At 36.4% G+C, this 20,409-nt stretch overlaps 1 protein-coding gene across 1 annotated transcript in view; it reads right to left on the reverse strand.

Annotated features, from left to right (window-relative positions):
- SYNE1 (spectrin repeat containing nuclear envelope protein 1) overlaps nucleotides 1-20,409 on the reverse strand; it is a 354,964-nt gene that overhangs the window by 110,222 nt on the left and 224,333 nt on the right. The window contains exons 91-103 of the mRNA XM_070733725.1: nucleotides 18,802-18,999; nucleotides 17,046-17,186; nucleotides 15,018-15,185; nucleotides 13,660-13,821; nucleotides 11,849-12,043; nucleotides 10,784-10,957; nucleotides 9,485-9,676; nucleotides 7,227-7,361; nucleotides 5,416-5,519; nucleotides 3,904-4,060; nucleotides 2,201-2,332; nucleotides 1,859-2,014; nucleotides 691-900 (exon numbers count right to left, since the gene is read on the reverse strand). Of these exons, the coding sequence (XP_070589826.1) occupies nucleotides 691-900; nucleotides 1,859-2,014; nucleotides 2,201-2,332; nucleotides 3,904-4,060; nucleotides 5,416-5,519; nucleotides 7,227-7,361; nucleotides 9,485-9,676; nucleotides 10,784-10,957; nucleotides 11,849-12,043; nucleotides 13,660-13,821; nucleotides 15,018-15,185; nucleotides 17,046-17,186; nucleotides 18,802-18,999 (2,124 nt within the window). The remainder of the gene's footprint in view (nucleotides 1-690; nucleotides 901-1,858; nucleotides 2,015-2,200; nucleotides 2,333-3,903; nucleotides 4,061-5,415; nucleotides 5,520-7,226; nucleotides 7,362-9,484; nucleotides 9,677-10,783; nucleotides 10,958-11,848; nucleotides 12,044-13,659; nucleotides 13,822-15,017; nucleotides 15,186-17,045; nucleotides 17,187-18,801; nucleotides 19,000-20,409) is intronic.

Genomic DNA, 20,409 nt, shown 5'->3' on the forward strand with positions numbered 1-20,409 from the left:
AAGCAATTTACAGGTAATAAAACTTTGAGATTGATTCAAATCTTCAGAAGAAACTATTATAAGTCAGAAGAACTCCCAATTCCTATACAGTTACTGAGTGACTAGCACCATTCAATTTGTATTGTACATTGGCTATACTATCAACAACCTGAGCTGATAGCTCTTGTCATCCTTAGTTATCTGTATATCATGAACTGAACTGAACTACCATATTTTTTCAGAATATAAGATACACTTCCCTGCCCCCTCTTAAAAGAGGCTGAGAATCTTTTTTTTTTTTTTTGTTCTCACCAAGCTGGAAGTTAGGAAAAGGGCCATTTCTGGCCTCCAGAGGCCCTCTGGGTGAGTGAAGAAGGCTGTTTTTTCCCTCCCCAGGCTCATAGAGAGATTATGGAGCTTGGGGAGAGCAAAAAACAGACCTCCCCCACTCACTCCGGAGGCTGAAAACAGGCTGTTTCCCAATCCCCAGTGGGCACAGAAGGCATAAAAATCAGGTGGCTGGTGCATGCATGACCTGAGCTTGCACACCCACCAATATGACTCCGTGGGACACTTGTGGCGGGCATGCCATTGGTTTGCCATCACAGCACTATACCAAACTGGCTCAGAGAAATATAATTACATTACCCACTTTTCAACCTTTAATAGAATGTACAGTGAAAAATCTTAAGAGAATAGGACAAAATTTACCTGAAAATTTAGTATGTGCTGAAGTCTGTCTTTCATATGCTGGCATCTTTGATTTACGAGTGTATCTAGTAATGTTAATCTCTGTAACAAACTGTCCAAAGTGTCTCCTATAACATCTCGGTTATCAGCGCTCTCAGGAAACACGTGAGAAAATAAATCCTTGCTCTTATCCATTTTTTCTGTCATTTCCTTGATATCTTTAGCAAGAGACTAAAATGTTTTCAAATAAAAACAAATTTTAAAATTAATATTTTGCAATATTTCGCAATACAAAAATGTCAGATAATCCAGACTCTACTGTATGTGGCTTGCTCGCCCACTTCACTCCTCAGCTCTCTTGCTCGCTTGCCCGCTTCACTCCTCGGCTCTCACTCGCTCACCCGCTTCCCTCCTCCCAACTTGCTTCCCCATCACGACTGCCATGTTTAGGGGCGTGTCTGGGGGTGCAGAAATGCCTACAGCCATGCCCCCAAGCAGCTGCGACATTGGAGAATCTGGAATGTTGGATTATCGAAGGAAGGACTGTATTTAAATATTTACAAAATGTGAGGGAGTGTGCTCATTTCTGTGACATACTGTATCTGTAGAAATTATTTGGTCTGTTATGATTTACTTTCTAGGAATGCAAAGGGTGGCACTAACCTTTTCCCTAACAAATTTTCATTTCACTGTCACATCCCTTCAGAAGTTAGTTCCATAAATATTATAGTACACCTCAGGAATTTACATTAATGCAAATGAAATATGCCTTTCTGCCATAAAGGCACAAAGACTTTTTTTGCATAGCTTCTTCCTCAATTAATGCTAATAAACATATATTGTATAGTTGTCTCTTCAAGTAGATTAGAATTACCCCCACCCTCCTTGCCTTTCGTAAGCTCCTTAAAACCCACCTCTGCCGCCAGGCATGGGGGAATTGAGATGCTCTTTCCCCTTGGGCCTTTACAATTTCATGTGTAGTATGTCTGTATGTATGTTTGGTTTTTTATATAAAATGGGTTTTTTAATCATTTTTAGTATTTATTGGATTATTATTGTACATTGTTTTATTACTGTTGTTAGCCGCCCCGAGTCTCCGGAAAGGGGCGGCATACAAATCCAATAAATAAATAAAATAAATAAACTGAAAAGAGGTCAAATTAAACTCATAGGTTAATGATTGCCTTACTTCTTGATGATCAAGGCACGTTTCTGTCACTTCAGGTAATAGGGCTGTGGCAACAAACAAATGTTGTTCAACCCCATCTAGCCAAGATGAGGTAGCTGAAACACCTCTATATAGTTTTTGCTCAAACTGCAGATTCTCTTTTTCAGCACCTCTAGCCTGGAAAAAAAATCAATAACAAGGAAAAAAAAGACAAGACTGTTACTCTAGTTATATATCTGGTGAGAGATAGAGGGGCAAGATTTATCTTTGCAAATATTTTTTAAAAAAATAAATTTAAATGTTGTCTAACTTGTTCTACAAAACAGCTAAGATTTTTAAGCGATTAAAATTAAAATATTGTACCTGGGAGGGAACACTTTTGAAAGCCTCATTCAAACCAACCAGTAAAGATTTAACTGATGCTTTATCTTGAGCTTTCCCTTCTTCTTTGTGCAATGGCATGCCAGACATAAGCCGGTTTGGCCTATTGTAAACCTGTTAGAGGAGGGGGAAAATTAAAATACTGCAGACATATGAGAAAACTAAATGAAACTTTTTTACTTACCCTGTTAGGATTGTTTTAGATGTTTATTTATTTAACAATACTTATAGACTAACCCAACTGAAAAACACTGGGTAGCGAATTACAAAAATAACCCCTATTAACCAACAATTCAAACTGTTAAAATTTGCTTTGTGCCCAAATCAACACATCCTCGATCTGAATGAATGAAATATTCTCATTGAATACTTTGTTCTATACAAAGTTGAATGTGCACAACAGCATGTGAAATTGATTGTGTTAGTACAGGGTACATGGTTGTTAGGGATTGCCATTGTAAACTGCATATTGTATACTTGTACCAAACTTGTACTTAAAGAGTTAATGTGCACTCAAAGAGTTAATTTGTACTTGAAGAAGTTAATAGTCAAGGCTGTTTTGTCACTTCCTCATTGAAGCTATAAAAGCTCATTATTTTGCTCAGTCACTTCCTTTACTTTTGCCTGAGAGAAGGGGGAGTTGTGTCCAAGCTCTGTGCTTGTATAAGCTTCATGCTTATTATCTATATTGTATTTTAGCTTCGTGCTTATTATCTATATTGTATTTTGCTTTGTGCTAATCTTGTAATTGCTCAGTGTGTATTATTCTGTATTTGCTTCGTGCTTATTCTGGATTGTTTATATTTTGTTTATATGTAAATAATACTTATTTAACTAAGTCTGTGTCTTGGCTTTATCACACATCCACGCTCTGTTAAAAATTCTCTGCTCGGTGTTGTCGAAGGTTTCAAGCCTAGCTAACCGAGATAAGCCAACAGATTGTCAATCATTGTTGATTCCTAAGTGGATAGTTTGATTTCACAGAAGTTTGATTTACTTGGAGTTATACTGTGTTTTTTAAGTGTTCCCTTTATTTTTTTTTGAGCAGTCTATATCGGTTATGGGTAATAACCAGCATCTTGAAATGATGCATCTATTACAGCAACTGCAAGATAGGAGTAATTCTAGATAGTAAGTTACTCTCATTAGCAGTCTGCCTGATGCATTCTGCACCAGCAAGAACTTCTGAGCATCTTCACCATATAAAGTGAGCTTCAGTACAGGTAGTCCTTGACTTAACAACAGTTAATTTAGTGACTGTTGAAAGTTGCAAAGGCACTAAAAAAAGTAAATTATGCCCATTTATCATACATGACCATTGCAGCATCTCCATGGCCATGTGATCAAAATTCAGACACTTGTCAACTGACCCCTAATTATGACGGTTGCAGTGTGATTGCTTTTTCTCACCTTTTGACAAGCAAAGACAACGAGGAAGCCAGATTCACTTAATAACTGTGGCAAGAAAGGTTCTAAAATGGGGCAAAATTCACATAACAAATGTCTGGCTTAGCCACAGAAAATTTGGGGTCAATTGTGGTCGTAAATTGAGGATTACCTGTAGTCCCTATTTAGATGTTTGATAAATTAGGTCCTTTTCCATCTGCATAAGAAACATTGCTAAGCTATACCTTTAACATTATTCATATGAAGAATGGCAAAAATAATTCTGAAAAGTTACTTACTGACTGTTCTTGTTCTTGGTCCAGAGCATTCTGCAGAAGCCTGTGCTTAATGCCGAATTCTTGATTAAGGCTTTGCCATTTCATTTTCATCTGATCTTCGCTTGAGGGCTTTTCTCCTTCTAAACTCAGTTCTTCTGTTAATTTATCTGGCTTCTTGCTAACATATAAAATATAAATACAAATCATGAGAATGGAATTACTGTGATTTTTCAGTAAGAATTTCATATAAGATACCAAAGTTTTAATGACTTTCCAAATCATGCATATTAGGGTGGATCCTTAATTGTGCCATTAAAATGAGATTTGAATCTGGAGCCTCCTTGAACTTACATCATTGGCATTGACAAAATCACCATTAGACAATTGCAAAAGGCAGCTTTACTTGGAACCGCTTACACCTGGTAACATAACCTTTAACGGGATCAAATAACAACATCTGGCTATCCCAAATTGTTAGGAAAGACTCAATTAAGTGGATAAAATGCCAAATCCAGGCTAAATACCTGGCTGACTATGTAATGAACCATAATAAGATGTTTAACACCATCAAACGACAATATCTACCTATCCCAAGTCTTCGAAGTGGGTTTAATAGGTGGATAAAAATGCCAAATGCAATAGAAACATCTGTCTATCTCAAGTTCAATAGCTGGACAATTGCCAAACTCAGCCTAAATATCTGGATTACTGCATGACTATAATATTGTCATATCACTGTTTAAAACCATTTTTCATAATGATAATATAAATGAGTTAAATTCATTAATCTAACAATCCAAGAGGAGTTGTAAATTAAATAGAGTAAATATTAATGAATTGTTAAGGCTAATAGTTTTAGATGTAACAAATTTATCTTAAATAATGCTGAGAAATGATAATTTTGAATCTTTCCTAAAAAGCAAAGCCCACACTGTGTGATTTAGATACAAAAGAGTTTTCCTGAAATTTTATCCATCAGATCTAAAGTTACTATAATTTCATGAAAATCCAGTGCATGTTCACGTTGAGGAGCTTCATTTCAGACAAGGTTTGCCTGAAGAGATCCTCACTATGTGAGAATTGGATGCTCTCTGATATTTCCTACCACTAGTAGAGTCATTCAATCTTATGTGCATCATCTTATTGGAACATTCTCATAAAATGGTTAGTTAGAAAAAAATACTCAAATATTTACTTAATCTGCAGATGACAAACACTTAAATTGAATCTGTTATTTTAAATATAATCTGGTTTTTTTAATACAATCTCCCTACAAGGGAATATATAAACATGGTCAACAACAATTACAACAGAGTTGGAAAGGACCTTGGAGGTCTTTTAGTCCAACCCCCTGTTTAGACAGGAAACCCTACACTACTTCAGACAAATGGTTATCCAACATCATCTTAAAAACTTCCAATGTTGGAACATTTACAACTTCTGGAGGCAAGCTGTTCCACTGATTAATTATTCTAACTGTCAGGAAATTTAATTTAATCCACTTAATTGAAGTATTTAAGCATAAATATTCACCTAGAATAAGGCATATCTGAAAATGATTGAGTTAAAATTTCTTCTCCACGACTTGCCACTGAACGAAGAAGGCTCTTTTGCTCTGCTAATTCTTTCTCTAGTTCCTAAAAAAACACAAACAAAAGCAACTGCGTTAAATACATATTTCTAGCAATGAATACTAGATTTAAGAGCCAGGGTGGCGCAGCAGGTAAAGTGCTGTACTGCAGACCATTGAAGCTGACTGTAGATCTGTAGGTCAGCGATTCAAATCTCATCACCGGCTCAAGGTTGACTCAGCCTTCCATCCTTCCGAGGTGGGTAAAATGAGGACCCGGATTGTGGGGGCAATATGCTGGCTCTGTTAAAAAGTGCTATCGCTAACATGTTGTAAGCCGCCCCGAGTCTAAGGATAAGGACGGCATAAAAATTGAATAAATAAGTAAATAAATAAATAAATTTATAACGGTTTGGAGATATTTACCAAGAAAGGAAAAAAATGAGCTGAAATCAAAATATGTACTTTTTTTCTACCGCCACTGTATATAATTTTTTTCAGAGTCACTAACAGAATTATTTCAATTACGGTTAAGTTCTAATTTTGGAATGTACTCTCTCCTATAGCCTTTCCAACACAATGAGACAAATGATAGTGCCTCCTGTGCCTTCCATTCTCAGAGGCTTTCCAGTTTCAGGCAGTAGGCATATAATTAAGCATGTAACTGCTATTTCTCACAGTAAAGAAAAAGAAGCACATTTGTAACAAGATTTGGTAAGCAGCAGCTGTCATAATTTCCAGAAAGATTAGTTCATCTCTACCCATATATATTATTAAAATGTATCCGGCAATATTTGTATCTATTTTATTACTATTCTATTACCTCCAACAGAAATAACAACAACATGTTTAGAGCAGATGTTAGAATGCTGCTTATTAGAAAATGGAAATAATTACAGGATGCATCAGAACAATAACTTCTGTGGAAGGATTGTAGGAGGAGAGCTGTGTTAATCTATAATAGTAAAAACTGTTATTGCACAGTAAGATCTTATTGCATATTAATGGGGCTCATTTAATAATAAACTTCCATTATTATGCAGTCTCTATATACTATATATTTAAAGGGATGTAGTGGCTCAGTGGCTAAGGTGGTGAGCTTGTCGATTGAAAGATCAGCAGTTCAACGGTTCAAATCCCTAGTGCCACGTAATGGGGTGAGCTCCTATTACTTGTCCCAGCTTTTGCCAACCTAGCAGTTCGAAAGCATGTAAAAAATGCAAGTAGAAAAAGGGGGACCACTTTTGGTGGGAAGTAAAAGTATTCGGTGCATCAGCCACATGACTATGTAGATAAATTCGGACAGCTCTGGCTATTCGGCTTTGAAACAGGGGTGAACACTGCCCCCTAGAGTTGGGTATGACTAGCACATATGTGTGAAGGGAACCTTTACTTTTATTTTCTGTAGGCTGCACTTCAGTATTGTATGGATTAGTTGGCCCATCCATATATTTATTGTAGATACTTACAATTGAGAACACCATATATAGTCCCCATTTTAATGACAATTTATAAATTACATAATGGTTCCAATTTAGATTGAATGCAGATATCTGTGTTCTCTATATGAAAATAGGAAGAGAGCTAGAAAAGCTACCCTACTGAGAATATTGTTAATGAAATAAAACAAAGTGTACCTCAACTGCACAGAGCCTCGTTTGTGATTAATGACTGAAGCAAGTTTAAAAGTCATCTACATATATCTGTGCTGAAATGAACACAATAAATATCCCTAAACACATACACAATTTGCTTTTATTTGCAACATGCTCACTTTCTGTCTTTGTACGATGCTTAGATGTTGTTGCGAACGGGTTGTTTGTGCCTGAGCCAGCCACTCCTGGACACTGGGATCTTGAGATGTGACCAGATCTGATTTATATTCTTCCTTTTCCTGTACAGTGCCCTGCTTTAATAAAGAAAAAGAAGGGAATGGGATGGATTGTGAGTAAGAAATACAAATAGAAGTAGGATTACTATTTGAAGTATAAATTTCTGGCTTCTTAGTATGATGAATACCTCCGGAACCGCCTTCTACCGCATGAATCCCAGAGGCCAATAAGGTCCCACAGAGTTGGCCTTCTCCGGGTCCCGTTGACCAAACAATGTCGTTTGGCGGGCCCCAGGGGAAGAGCCTTCTCTGTGGCGACCCCAGCCCTCTGGAATCAACTCCCCCCGGAGATTAGAACGGCCCCCACCCTCCTTGTCTTTTGCCAGTTACTCAAGACCCACCTATATCGCCAGGCATGGGGGAACTAAGACATCTCCCCCAGGCTTATTATATTTCACATTTGGTGTGTATGTGCTGCATGGTTTTTAATTGTTGGGGTTTTTATATATTTTATTATTAGATTTGTCCCATTGTTATACTGTTTTTTATATGCTGTTGTGAGCCGCCCCGAGTCTTCGGAGAGGGACGGCATACAAATCTAATAAATAATAATAATAATGATTTATGTATAGATTTAAGGCTTCAAAAATGGGTCTCTAAAGAAAATTTACTCAGAAGACAAAGCAAAAGGGGATATAAAAGAGGAAGATGTGACAAGAAAAGATATCTTAATGGAGATGATCTCATCTTTACAAGACACAGCTCTATTTAACCTCTTTATAAACATGACTAATTCATCTGGGAATGTAGGATGTTTGTTTACCATACCTTACTTATAGTGATGCCTATTTTATGCTATTCCGAGTCAGATCTGTATCAAACTAATCAAAACAACTTGTTAAATTATTTTCACATGTCACAGTTGGAATTTAAAAAGGATGGCATTCCTAATTTTAATGTTTTGTTTATTTGGCAATGTGATTTGGCATGCCGACCAATAGTAACTACTATCATTCCTCTACTATGATCAAAAATATAAGTCTCTGGTTATTAGCAAAAATTCATATTCTTTATCATTTAACTAAGAATTAAATAAATAATAAAACACATGCGCCTACTAAAAGATCACAGATATCTGGAACAAACCACCTTGTTGAAAAAAATTGAGAAGGATAGATATTCTAAATATGTGAAAAGAAGTTTGAAATGGTATTGTGTATAAATGAACGGCTCATTTGGCATACTAACTTTTCTATATAGAAATATTTATTGATTAAAATCATATACTGCCCATCTCACTCTGATAAGTAAATCAACCAACCGGGCAGATGATATCCTAATTCAAAAACTATGTTGAAAAATGGGAAGCCTTAATGTGCACTGGCAAGTATTGTATCCATAATGATCACAGAAAACATTCATATGGAAATGTTATATCAAATTAATACTCCAGAATTAAAATGAATTATTAAATTAAAGGTGTCTACTAATGAAAGCAGATCTTTCCTCATCTATTTATCTACCTAAACAAAAAATGCTGTATTGGAACAAAACACCACTTGCCACTTCTCTCTTATTTTAACCAATTAACCATGAATTCAGAACTGTATTTGATGTATGATTTGATTGATGCTGATTTTTATGCCAAGGCTACAGTATTTGAAAATTTATCCAGAAACAAAAAAAATACTGAGCAGATACTGGTATACTGTTTAAGGCAGTGTTTCCCAACCTTGGCAACTTGAAGATATCTGGACTTCAACTCCCAGAATTCCCCAGCCAGCAAATGCTGGCTGGGGAATTCTGGGAGTTGAAGTCCAAATATCTTCAAGTTGCCAAGGTTGGGAAACACTGGTTTAAGGCACCAGACTAAAACAGGAGACTATGGATGTCAGTCCCAGTTCCAATTGGATCTCTTTGGGCCAGTCACACTCTTTACTCTCTTTCAGAGCCGTTGCCAAGAAGTAAGACTGACTCAAAGGTGTGTCTACAAGCTGGCACAAACACACATGGAGAGAGACAAAAATAGAAAGCAGGGAATAAAACTGAGCTAGTAAATCAGCTCAGGCAGATTATTATTTAATTATAGAAAGAGGAAACGTTATCTCAGAGTATTCTTAACAGTAAACATTGTACTATTTCCTAATTGTTATCTATAACCCCCAAAACACCTTTAAAACCAATTGAAAAGAGTTCTTTACCTGGATGTTGATCTGCTTGTCATGAAGGATCCTCTGTAGTTCCAGAAGGCTTCCCTTCAGCGTTCTGAGTTTCAGAGCCAGCTGCTCAGCCTCATCCTTGGTTTGAGCTTTTCCTTCCATGAGGAGGTTTTCATTGTGTACGGACAGCTCAGACAAAGTCACCACCTTCTGCTCAATTTCCACAAGCATATTCTGAAGCAGCAAAAACAACGAAGCAAATTCATACATTCTGAAGGATCCATCAAAAGCCTATCTCGCTCTTTCTTCAATGATTCAAACAATTTCACATTGCTGCTGAGTATTTCTCAAACCCAATGTTCTCAGAAACAGGCTTAAGATATTTTGCATTTAATTTTCATTTGTTAAAAATCTTCAAAAAATCAACTTTGTTTGAAAAGAAAGACGTAAGTGATAAATATATGTTGTATGTCACTGTTGCTTATATGCTCGCTTATGTTCCATTTCTTTAGTGCAGTATTCTGGCAGCCAATGACATCCCTAGATTATTGCAATAGGCAGATCTCATTTAGTTAGGACAGCTTGCGTCTTACTTTTCTACTTCGTGTACTTCTGCACTTCTCACCCTTCCTTCCCTCATTGCTCTCTTGAATTGATAAGCTTCTTCTCACAGTGGATATTTCTGATTGGTGCAAAATGGCCTAAGATCCTCTGCATAATCTTCTTTCACTTAGAGCGACTTAAAGGGACAAATCTCTGGCATATTTAATTTGAAATGCAGATAATTTATTTATATGCAGTCTAAATATTCTGACATTGACAAGCCGCCCCGAGTTTTCGGAGAGGGGCGGCATACAAATCCAAATAATAAATAAAATAAATAAATAAAATAAAGTTTAAGGATTTCTGAGTTAAATCATTTGCTGCTTGAATCACATTATATTTTTATAGAATTCTGAAGTTTACATAAATTTGAGGCAGGCTAGCAATTTGTCTAAGACTATACACAAAGGCCATTATATAATGAAGCATAGATGTCTGATAGACATTACAATGAAATTAATATGATGCAAACTATTGTATGCAACTAGTCATTCTCATTGCATGCAAAAATAGCATGGTAGCTATGACATTACTCTCTCCTATTACAAACAAGAAACAGGTAAAATGAAACAGATAAGTCAATTCTCTTTCTAGAAGATCTTCCAACTAAATAGTTGTATGCTTCTATAAACACAAGTTTATTAGGTTTTTCATAGTAATGTTAATTTAATAACACATAGGAGATCTCTGCTATCTACAGCAGAAATAATATTTAAATATGTAGATTTTTTTCCCCACCTGGCAGTCAACAAACTGAGAATCCATATCCATGGGTTCCTCATCAGTCACCAATGTAGTGTTTACAGATGCTTGTGTGTTCAGAAGCCAATGGTCAAGTTCATCTGCCTCAGAACAATACCTTCGCAGGGCCTGCTCTTGACGCTGTTCTTCTAGTTGCTCGTTGAGTTTCTCCTGTGAATTACACGCTATTATTTGTAATGTATTTGTTTTCAAATATCTGCCATCCTGTTAGGTAATTTCCTGGCCCCAGGCCGGATGCATCAAACATCTGGACTGCGGGCAGGATGCTTCATGTGCTGGCCATGCCCACATCCAGGGGGAGGGGGAGGTCCCGATACATCACATGACAACACTGTGATGCCCAGAGTTTGACACCCTTGACCTAGGTGAAAGGTGCAAAAATAGTCAATATAGGAAAAAATAAGGGCTTTTCACACATTATGTTTCTCAAGGAGAATGGGGAAAAGGTTGAAATGGGCTACAGAGCTGACAGAAGGGAAATGTTAGCCTAAGAGAAGGAATGGGAGAAAATGGCTAGCCTGGATTGGATTGAAGTAGTTTCAGATTTCTGACGATGTACACGTTCCTCGGCAAAAGAAAACCACCAAAGAGGAGTTAGCACAATGTACAGGGAGAAGATAATAGTTTGAGAGATTAATTTATCCCAGTCCACAATTCCCAGGAGAGAAGAATATTAATTCTTTTGCTGGCCCTGAGACTTATTCTTAACACACAACCTTAAATTAAATCTATTCAGGATTTAGTAATTGCTGCACAACATTGTGAGATGTTGACCCTGCCCTATGGGGAAAATAAAGAGAAGGACTGTTGCTTCTGCAGCAATATTGCAGAAGGGAAATTTCTCATGTGCAGCAAACTGTGCAACTGAAACATGAGGGAGTCAGGACTTAGTACAATTAAAACCATCCAGCCATGGAGTTTTTGGATTAGAGAGTTGGATAGTGTCATCTTAATCCATCAACACATCTGCAGTCCCCATTGAAAATTTTAATTTATACTACTGAACTGTATAGTTAAAACTTTCTATCAGCATCCTGGTACCTCGAGAAGCTGCTGTTTTCCTGAAGCTTTCATCTTAATAGTGGCCATTCTCTCTGCTAAGACGGTCAGCGTGGATTGCAAAGCCAACCGCTCGGCAGCATCTGCCTCTAATGGTTCAGACACCAATTCGTCTGCTAATGCGGTTTGTAGCTCACTTATTTCTTCTTGGAGCATCAGAATTTCATCCATCAAAGCCTATTTAAGACAGAGATTAAACAGGACCAACTTAGTCCATTATTTCTGGGAATAAACATATCTTAAAATGATTAATACATTTGAACTGCTGAGTCCCAATGAGAGTAGGTAGTCCTTGACATACAACAGTTTATTTAGTGACCATTGAAAGTTACAATGGCAATGGAAAAAGTGTTTTTTTCCACACCTACAACCATTACAGGATACCCATGGTCGTAGGATCAAAATTTAGATGCTCAGCAGCTGCTTCATATTTATGATGGTTGCCATGTCCCAGGATCAGATGATTACCTTTTGTGACAAGCAAAGTCAATGGGGAAATTCTCTTATCAACCATTTATTTATTTTACTTATTTTATTTATTAGATTTGTATGCTGCCCCTCTCCGAAGACTCGTACAGTTACTCAATTAACAACTGCAGTGATTCACTTAAGAACTGTGGCAAAAAGGTTGTAAAATGGGGCACAACTAACAAATGTCTCGCTTAGCAACATAAAGTTTGGGCTCAACAGTGCTCATAAATCAAAAATTATCTGTATTATAAAGTGAGTAGCACATGCCATTGGATCCTGTGTATAGTACCACAGAGGAATACAATATTTAATTGCTTTATTTAAATATTCACTTAAGCATCTAGGCACATCAGAACTACACAGTCATAAAATCAGATCAAAATACTCTATTAGGAATTGATATTTATAACTACAATATGTTAATTTATTTAAAATCAATGAGTTAAGATTCAGACTTGTGGCACCTCCATATAAATAAATGACCAGTCCTGAAAATGACTTTATCCTCAATTGCTCCTGTATCAAGGTGAAATCCAGCAGGTTCTGACAAGTTCTGGAGAACCAGTAGCGGGAATTTTGAGTAGTTTGAAGAACTGGAGAATATCACCTCTGGCTAGCCCCAGAGTGGGGTAGGAATGGGGATTTTGCAGTATCCTTCCCCTGCCATACCTACCAAGCCACACCACGCCCACCAAGCCATGTCCACATAAATGGTAGTAAAAGAAATTGGATTTCACCACTGTCCTGTATTCTCTACTTTACATTCCATTCTCTGTAGCATCCAATCAGAGCTCTCTCTACTAAGCCAATGGAAGGGTGGGAAAAATCCCTTTCCTTTCATAAAAAAAGGAAAAGGACACTCCCTCTTTCCAGGCTTTGCCAGTACTTCAAAGGGACTGGCAAAGATAAAGATGGATGGTGATGAAGAAGAAGGCTGGGGGCGAGAGGCTAATGCACATTTGGTTAATGGAAGAGGATTTGCTTTACTTGATGATCCATTCAAACAAACTTGTTTGAAGATTGTATGGGCCTCCCCAGCCTATCTGGAATGAGACTAAAAGTTCAATTTATTTCCCTACCTGCACATTACTACAGTAAAAACAAAGATAATGAATGAGCACTTGGAAAATGCATAATACTTTTAAAGTAATACTCCTTTCCTTTTAAAATACTTGTTTTTTAAAAAAACAGAAAATTCTTCCATCACTTTCTAAAAGAAGGCAAAAAATGAAAACATGTCTGACATAACTTTGCCGTACAGCTGAATATGAAGACCTGGCCCTTGAAACTGAACAAGAAAGGTGCTTATTTATTTATTTTACCTGGTGACCAGCCATCTGGCTTTCTGGACTCTTATTATTATCGAGAGTGTCATTTAATTTCACTTCAACGGCTTCCATTTTTGTTGATATAGACTGAAGCGAATCTTGATATTTCTGCTGACGTTCAAGGGCTTCATAAAGTGTGCGCTGTTTTTCACTAATCTAAAAGGAAAATGTATTTGTAAATAGAGATTAAACTTTTGTATTAAATAATGAGAAAACACAGTGAATTAATAATATTTTAATGAAAGTTAATTTTAACAAATGTCATTAAAAAGAAAAAGGAAGCATGCAGATATAAATTCGTATAGGGTTTTTTTTGACACACATACACTTAGTGATTGTATCACTTTGTGATTGTACCTTAGGCTTTTAAAAGACATACTAATGCAGAGGTTCTTTTTTTCATAAACATTATTGCATGAAATTTGTTTCTAAATTGTTACAAAACAGCTCTCCGTCTACAATTAAATTGCTTTTAGCCTATATAATAAACAGGAGATGTTGCTGAACTTTTATTATCACTATAATAGACATTACTTTGCATTTATCTTATATAGTTGTAGTTTCCTAGTAGTCTATCAACTAGAATCTAGTTGATACATTTAATGATATAAATCTAATATTTTCAAATTTCATATAAATTCTTTTGTCAAAACTCCTCTTTGTACTATATGGATTCATAATGTTGGTAATTTAAAATAGGCATGCAGCTGCTTTTATTCCTTGATACCCACATGTTGGCATGAAGTCACTTTTTTGGAATCTGACAAGTACCTGAACTATTTACTAATTTCAAATACTGTTTAATCACATCTGAAAGATATTTCTACAGCAGTTGATAAAAAATGGGAGGGCTGCAACTGGTGGACAAGTCGAACCTGTGCCAAAGCCCCCTTAGCCACAGCTGAGAGATGTTGTTCTAACCTCAGCTGTGGATCTAGGAGGACTCCCAAGTTGTGAGCCCTATCTGAGGGGGAAATTGTTAATGTTAGTACTTGGTTTATGGGTAGCGCTATTTAGGATACATAAAAAATAGGACCTGTAGAGTTGAACAGGTCAGGTTTACATATCTAACACTTTAGAAATATTTTGTAACCTCTGGAATTTTAAATTGAAAAGGTTATTCTAGGCCTTGAAACCTTCTATATGCAAGTTTCCTCACAGTTCCTATGCAAGCTAATTTTCAATCTAAATAATTTGGAAGTATTTATTTTATTTATTATTTATTTATTTATTATTTAGATTTGTATGCCGCCCCTCTCCGTATTTATGTCAATTCGTATTGACATAAATACGAATCCCCATGCCCATTAATGGCCATATTGCTCCATTCCTCCCTACGTCAAAAGACTTACCACATTTTTCAGGGTCTCCCAAGAACGTTGCAAATCATCCAATTTAGTACTGGAAAGGGCTTCTAATCTTGGTTCATAGGATTCTTGAGCAATTGGAGCGCTAGGTTGAATTTGGGATGCTTCTGTCTGCAACTGTTCAGCAGATAAAGCTTGATAATAAGCAATGTCCTATGAGCATAAGGTAAAACATTGTATTTTCAAAAGTGCTGAAAGTTCAGCTTATTTTTGAAATTTGAATATATTCTAATTTAGTACTAATATTTTAGTACTAGCTCCTGTTTTTGATGTTTTAACAGCATTATTTTATTTTCTTCCCATCATTATAGCTTTTACTTTTTATGTTAAAAAATAAAAAACGTCACCACCACCAGACACATTGGAATAACTTTGAAGATGACTATGACTGATTTAAGCAAACACAGAACTGTAGAATTATAAATTTGCCAATCTTTGATTTAACATAATAAACATATAGCACTGCAATTCAGGAAACCTTATCAGCCAGACAAGAACTAACTTTAAACACTCACATGCTGTTTAAAATATACATAAAGCCAATGACAAAGATAACATAAATATTTGATTTCAGATGTTACATATATAATTACGATACCCACTTTTTTCATTACTTACACTGCAAATAAGATTTTTTTATTAACAAGTTTCTGATACAGTTTAAAGTATCATTGACAACTATTTAAACCTTTTTTCCCTTTAAGTACTTCATAGTTGTTTTAGATGTAACTTTGAATTATCTTGATAAAACAGTCAATAAGATCCATTTTCTTCACTGATTCTAGCATATTTGCTTCAAAAATTGTGATGGCATTTATTTTTGGACAGTGATGTGCTGCCAGTCGCTGGCGTTTCCAGTGTGCTCCATTCGTGCGCTCACACAAGATTCAGCTGCTGCGGATACACAGCAACTAAAATCTTGCGTGAGCGTCTGTGCATGAGATTTGGGTGATTTTTGGCTTCCGTCCATGCACGGAAGCAAAAAAAAGGCCAAAAATTGCCAGTATCTTGCTGGTTGTGCGCATGCATGGCCACTGACCTACCAGAGCTGTGCACCTGGGCACAGCCGAACTACCGGAGCCGTGCACCTGGGCGCAGCAGGTGCTGCCCACCACTGCTTTTATGACATTTGCTTCAGACAGTTCCCATGAAGGTCATTGTTGTACGAGACACTCTGTGCAGTGGACAGTATCCATTGAATTTTTCAGCATGTCTTTTGCAATCAAAGCTTAGTTTTGGACATCTAGATTTTCCTAGCTATCAAGCAAATAACCTACTGTAATAACAATAACCTACTGTAATTTTAAAAATGAAGGCTGAAAAAAAAGGCTGCATATTTCAGAGAGGTAATATTCTGAAACTGCCTGTGAAGTACTTAAACGAAAGGTAAAGTTTTGGATTGTCATTCATAGTCCCACAACTTGAATAATACTGAAAATCTGTAAGAAAATCTCAAGTATACATGCAAGGAGACATTAGAATCTACAACTTCCACTGTTTTATTCCATTTTATATTTCTTTTCACTGTAAAAAGAATGGTATGAAATGATTCTGAAATACTTTTGATGGATAGAAGGCCTGGAACCATATGTACAGAGATACTTGCAGATACATACTAAAAGAACTTTTCTATTGAGATGAAAATAATGCAAAGAAAACAGCTGAAATCATATGAAAAAATTGGATTGTTCCCACATAAACAAAACAATGGAAAATATTCTATCTCTGTCCACAACAATCTACTGACAGAATCAAAACAAAGAGATAATGAAATATATCTAACATGTTAGTATAAAGTTGTGCTTTTGCAAGAACTTTTATAATTTTGATATGCTAAACTAATTTTGAAAGTGAGAATGAATGGTGATTTCTTAATGATAAAATAAAGGCTCTATATTTGCACAGCTTGAATGATCTACACTCAGCATTACTGAACAAATGAGACATTGTACACTGTACGAGGACCACAGATGTTTGCAGAGAGCACAGATGAATGAATGCTGAGGAAGATACCTGATTAACAGAAGCATCAGCATTAGCCACAGGTGAAGGAGAGCGACAGGCAGGAGGAGAAGAGATCTCACTGTTGCTTCCCTCTTCCCCAGATTCCTCAGTAACTGGTGACAGAAGTGTGTGACAGCGACCAGCAGTCATCTGCCATGGGAAATTCATCCCAAAGGACAGGAAGATCATTCAGACACCAGAAAGATTTTGCATTTCATGTCTTCAAAAATGTGGAGTTTCATCAGAACATAGTTTATAAGAGACTGCGGTCCCTTCTCAAACCTGTACACAGACTAACTATAAAGAAGGATGAGTTCTACTCTTCATGCTACTTAATCCTTGAATTTAGTTGGTTTTGGCAGGCAAAACATTCTCTACCTCTGTATCATTAGCTATGCCTGTCAAAATCTCGTTTACACAATCAAATTTTTATTTTTACTTTTTTTTCTTCCTCCTGATGATCACTATATATTCACCAAAAGTATGTTAGTAAAGCTGATGAGGGATGAATTTCTAAGGAATTTACGTAACAGTTCTATGTAAAAATTAGTGCAGCCACAATAATAATAAAAGATAGGTATTAATTCTACCAAGAAGGAAACTATGTGGGAAAAATTACAGAGAAAAACAACTAGAACATAGAGCTAAAAACAATGCAGTTATCCAGGTTGTGGACCCTCTCTGAGGGGGCAAGAGCTCTGCTCCCATAATAATGGATGGACAGATGGGATTGTCCTTGGGAGGGAAAACCCACAGCCATACCATCTTGTTGGGGTTGAGTCTGGGCCTATTAATTTAAGGCATCTTATATGAGGTTAAGTACAGGAACCTAGGAACCAACAAAAATGGACAAATAGAAAAATTTAAGTTCTCTTAAGTCCTCTAGCTGGGAACGACTAGCATGCATGTGCGGGAGAACCTTTACCTAAGTCCTCTTTTATTGCAATTATTATTGAGAGTTCCAAAAGTATTGTATAGCACTTCCTCCAGTAATTCCAAGGAAAAAACCCAGATGAGTTAAATACCATATCACTAGAAATACCATATCACTAGAAATCAACCAAAATGTAGCTAGGAAAAATGCCACATATTGCCAGGCAGGGATGAAGATCCCATCAAATACTTTTAATTTTGTTGTGTAATTTATATTTTAAATTTTAATTTTCTGATCTATGATCCTAATAAAATGTTTTTATTTTAAATATGCTCTTCTGTTTACTGTTAATAGTTAACACGGAAATATTTTACTTATCTATAAAATGTTTTTAGTACAGTATAAACTTCTGTAACAATTTACCACTGCTGCAGGTGGTTAAATAATTTATATGTAACATAACATTTTAGTTTTAATTCTTCTTCAAGTTCTGCATTTAGACATGTAATCTGCATCTGATATTAAAAATCTTGACATATAAATTTTAAAATGAGTTTTTAGAGGTATAAGCCTCAACCTAACTTACTGTTATTTAGAGTGAACGATTTACTGCTTATTTTAAAATAAGTACACATATTTTAAAAGGTTGACTTACACCCCTTCCATATGATAGCCAACAAAGATAACTGACTAATTTCTCTTCACTTTTCTGTTCACCTTACTGTTTTGCACAAACTGAGATTATTATCCTTTATTCCATAATATTCAGGGATCTCCTAACAAAAAGTAAACAATCTAAATAATTGCAATCCTGTCCACAATAGCATGAGAAAGTGGTACTGCAAAATACGATCCCAACAGATAAATGTGGATTACACGGCCACTGCTTACCATCACTACAGACGGGTGAGCACTATGTGCAGGAAGCATGTCTTCTGAATCCAACTCCTCCATTCTCTCCGACAGCCCTTCCACCTCTGTCACTGTCAGCAGCATAGTAGCATGCTTGGCTTTCATGGTTAGCATCTTGCACTTTGAATTGAGAGACGCAATTTGCTCTTGGTAGCCTTTGATCTTCTCTGCCAGCTCCTGAGAAAACCGCAGGATCAGTAAAGGCCATAAGGAGTACAAGCTAGCAGCAATTCTGCTTCCGTTAGAAAAACCCGGCTCCCTTCTTCAAGATCAGCCAATGAAATCACAGCTCTGTGTTTCAGTCGCTCCACATTAGCCACAGCAATAGCTGAACCACAGGATGTTGATTGTGGAAAAAAGAACAAGTCAGGCTGCATCACATGCAGACTTAACCCTTTAACAGAGACAGGTATGCAAATCAACTGCTCACTTATCACAGACAAGGAGATTAAGCTGGTGGCAGAGACAAAGCATTTCCACACAGGATTCTGCTCAAAATGGGAGGGACAGGGGGAATAATTTATGCCGTCGCCTTCCTGCAAGGCACCAAAACCAGCTGAATGTCTCCAGATACCACATACTAGGGAAATGAGGTCATGCAATAACTAGAAGTGGTTTTTTAAAAACTGCTGTTTCTCTTTGTGAATATACAATAGTCAACAGAGAAGGCAATAAAAAGCAAGGCTAACAAATGCTGTCACTTTTTTCTTGCTGTTCTAATATGCTGGCTGTACAAATATAGCAAAAATAAATGTGGTTAGAAAAAAGGCCCCTTTTTATAATTGCTTAAGTGCAGCAGTAACTGGGGTTATCTCCAGGTTTCATTTAGAATTAAAACAAACAAGCAAGTTTATTTAAAACTAAAATCCAAATATCAAAGCCTCTCTTTCTACAGCAAATACACAATTTAGGATTAGATCTGCTTAATGTTGACTCAACCTGGCTGGCACAGCAAATAAAGATTGCAAAACAAAGCTACTACGATATAGAAGTAGCTGTTTAACCCTTTAACTCGAGTACTTTGTGTTGGGCTTCTAATGTATATATACTGAATTAGAGTACAGTATTAGCTTCATAATGCTGTGTAAAAAGTGAAAACAAAAATAGCTGCTAACTCTTATCAAAGAATACAAAATGAGTTTACACACACACACACACACACACACACACACACACACCTAACTAGACCTGGACATTTTAATTTCTTTACATGTGCTTTTGTCAGCTATGCCTCCATCTGGTATTTAATAAGCTCCTTTATGGTGAACTTATAATTCATAAGACAACTGCCCAAAAGATGGACTAGACAGAGAAGTATAATGTCATTGATAATTGTATTCCAGTCAACTGTTGGAATACTTTTGTGAGGCAAGGTTAGAAGCAAAGCACCTGAGATTAGACTACTGTATAGGCACCAACCACTATTTCTCCCTCAAAATGAATGGACCTCAACCCAATATGACTTATATGTAAGAGAAAGAAATGCAAAATTGTCAAATTGTCTTGAGTACAAAGAAGAGCAGGGTCAGGTTACAAGCGGTGTGCCACAAGGGTCTGTTCTGGGTCCTATTCTTTTTAATATGTTTG

This window comes from Erythrolamprus reginae, chromosome 1 (genome assembly GCF_031021105.1).
Source record: "Erythrolamprus reginae isolate rEryReg1 chromosome 1, rEryReg1.hap1, whole genome shotgun sequence".
Classification (NCBI taxonomy): domain Eukaryota; kingdom Metazoa; phylum Chordata; class Lepidosauria; order Squamata; family Dipsadidae; genus Erythrolamprus; species Erythrolamprus reginae.